The sequence below is a fragment of the Merops nubicus genome, unplaced genomic scaffold (genome assembly GCF_000691845.1).
Source record: "Merops nubicus isolate BGI_N331 unplaced genomic scaffold, ASM69184v1 scaffold795, whole genome shotgun sequence".
Lineage (NCBI taxonomy): Eukaryota > Metazoa > Chordata > Aves > Coraciiformes > Meropidae > Merops > Merops nubicus.
In genome coordinates this window covers 58716-61500 of record NW_008611405.1, presented here as the reverse complement: position 1 = coordinate 61500, position 2785 = coordinate 58716, and the positions used below count along the sequence as shown (strand labels likewise).

The window sequence follows — 2785 nt, the reverse complement described above, 5'->3', positions numbered from 1 at the left end:
TTTGGGGGATTTTTTTGTTGTTTTTTTCTTCCTCCACAGATGTTCCTTTTTCAAGCTCTTGAGAACTGGCTACTTTCACTATAGAGCCTTTTAAACAAATGAGCTCGAGGCAGGAGGCTGCAGGCGAGGTGTTTTGGGGGGATGATCTCACATGGTACCTGGCAAGCAGCAGCTTGAGGGCTGGGCATGCAGGGCAGGACACGGCTGTGCTGCAGCGGGAGTTGCATCTTGCTTCAGCCCAACCTCACCGACTTCTTCCTTTTCTCTAAAGCTCAGCTGTCGATGGAAGAACTGGTACCAGAGTGGCCATTAAGAAACTGTACCGGCCGTTTCAGTCAGAACTCTTTGCCAAACGAGCCTACCGAGAGCTGCGCCTCCTGAAGCACATGAAGCACGAAAATGTGAGTTGGGTTGTTAGCAGCTCTCCCACCCAAGACCACAGCTTATGCACCCTAAAAACAGAAAATTAGGCAGGGTTGGGCAAGGCAGATGTGTGGCTGCATGAAATTTAGGAGTCTTTGGGCAAGACCTGTGCATGTGGCTTTTGTCTGCATGTCCTTCATCTAAAAAACATCAGTGTGCACAAACTAGAATATCCTGTGGGAAACACCACTTCACTTCCATGTAGGAAATATTGGGTGGGGAAGGTTAGGACCGTGGCAGAATGGGAATCTCCATGACTACATTCCTGTGAGGTGCAGGAGCGTGCAGAGCATGTGTCTGTGCCTGTGGCTCTTTGGTGCAAGCATCTCTTTTTTTTCTGAACTTGCATGAAGATGGCTGTTGTACACATGCCTATCTTTAGGGAGGGGATGGGGTTTTCTGTTCTTTGTCATTCATGAAGCATTTGAAAATTTTTGGGTCATACCAATGTGAAACAGAGAACTTCATAAATGATTAAAAAGATTGTTTTACTAGAAAGCAGAGAATAGGATGAAGAGCTTTGCACAGTTTCCCACATAATTTGAAAGAAGAACAGCTGTAGAAAGAACTGTTAAAGAGTGTTATTGAGATAAAGATACTTAATCCCTATAGTTCTTTTTTTTTTCCTGGACAGTCAGGGTATCCCACAGATTATTCTTCAAAACAAACCTAGATATTGTTTGGACTCAAAATGTTGATACTGTAATGTTAAATGGCAATGACTGGCTGTTGTTATTTCCAGTTTCTCTGAATCTCACTTTCGGTCTCTTAGCTTTCCTTGAAAGCCACCTGAATGGAGCTGTGCTCCACTCTCCCTCATTATAAATATTTTAAACCACATTCTTATGCATCATTTTAACAACTCCCTCCAAACAAACAGACAAAAATACAAGCCTTTTAGGCTTAAGAACCTCTGTGCCTTTTAACATTTTAATCTAAGTCTTTCAATACACATGATCATTTTACTTGATGATTCCTTCAGAGTAACTGCTTCATAACCACTGCTGTATTTATTACAGGGAACTTCTGTGTCATGCATGGGCATTTTTACTTTCATACAGCATTCTCTTCACTGAACATTTGGGAGCAGAGCAGCTTGTGCGGTTGCCAGGCTCCTAACTGTGTCCAGAATTTTGAGATTATTTTTCTTCCATTTCCCAGAATAATCTATTGGGCAGCATTTTCCACTCCTGGAGGTTTTTATGCAGTGTATGCCCTTCAGGATAATACTCTGGAACCCCTCCATGGACTCATTTAATAATTAAAGAGTCTAGAAGAAAATTCTCACTGGGGAATGTAAGCACAATCTGCTAAAGTTACAAATCAATGTATGTGAAGGAGGGGAATAATTTAGAGTCTTAGGGAACAGTGTTGGCCACAGAAGGAAGAATCTGGTCTACACACTAAGGAGGAGTTTTACCATGAATTATGGCATCTACTCATTAGGGAGCAAAGACTGAATAAGTGATCCTGCAGGGATTCACAGGGATGGTGGAGGCAGAAGATGACTACTCCACCCCTCTGCAATGAGGCTGAAATGCCAGTACAGCCCATTGAGAGAATCCTCCTTCCCAGCCTCACACCCTTCTGTCAGGGATTTCACCTACAATGAATTAGGAATAGCAGCAGCACCTTGTAGGATCTCTAGTGCCTGTGCTGATCTCAGGATATACTAGCTGCTCCACCCATCCAAAACTAAACCAGAGTGGCAGTATCACTCCACACCAGGATTTTCAGCCCCCCCTTTGACCCACCACCATTCTGTCAAAGAGCCTGGTTTTTTTGTTTATTTCCACCAGAAGACAGATTTAAGGCAGACAGTAAGGTCCTTCCCCATCCACACTGTCAGTCAGCAGTGTGCTGCACACACTGGTAATGGTGTACACAGTAGTGGCAGGACAGCTGCCTGTTCTCTGTCACTACCATGGTGGCTTCCATGGCTCTGGCTATGGAGTTTTGAATGGGCCCCACTCAGGTGAGTGCATATCTCCTTATAACGAATTAGCAGAACAGAACAGTGGTTGAAGTATTTTTCCTGATTTTTCTGTTCACTAACATGTTATAGTATATGTCAGTAAACCAGCAGTTATCTCTCTGGCTGTATTATAAATACAACTGCTATTAAAAATTAATAAAACTGAAGTAATTGTTTCAAAGACCACAATATGTGGTCAGCCCACATGGCCAAATGCCCAGCCAACATGGGTTCATAAAAGGCAGGTCCTGCTTGACAGACCTGATCTGTGACCAGGTGGCCTGCCCAGTGGAAGAGGGAAGGGCTGTGGGTGTTGTCGACCTGGACTTCAGTAAAGCCTTTGGCACCATCTCCCAAGGCATTCCGCTGGAGAAGCTGGCAGCTCAT

General features: G+C 44.0%; 1 protein-coding gene across 1 annotated transcript in view; it reads left to right on the top strand.

Moving 5' to 3' along the window:
* Positions 1 to 271: 271 nt before the first annotated feature.
* The window catches only part of MAPK12 (mitogen-activated protein kinase 12), a gene marked incomplete at its 5' end in the record, with an annotated part of 38545 nt that continues 36031 nt past the window's right edge, over positions 272 to 2785 (top strand). Inside the window, one exon of the mRNA XM_008941191.1 lies at positions 272 to 401. Within this exon, the coding sequence (XP_008939439.1) occupies positions 272 to 401 (130 nt within the window). The remainder of the gene's footprint in view (positions 402 to 2785) is intronic.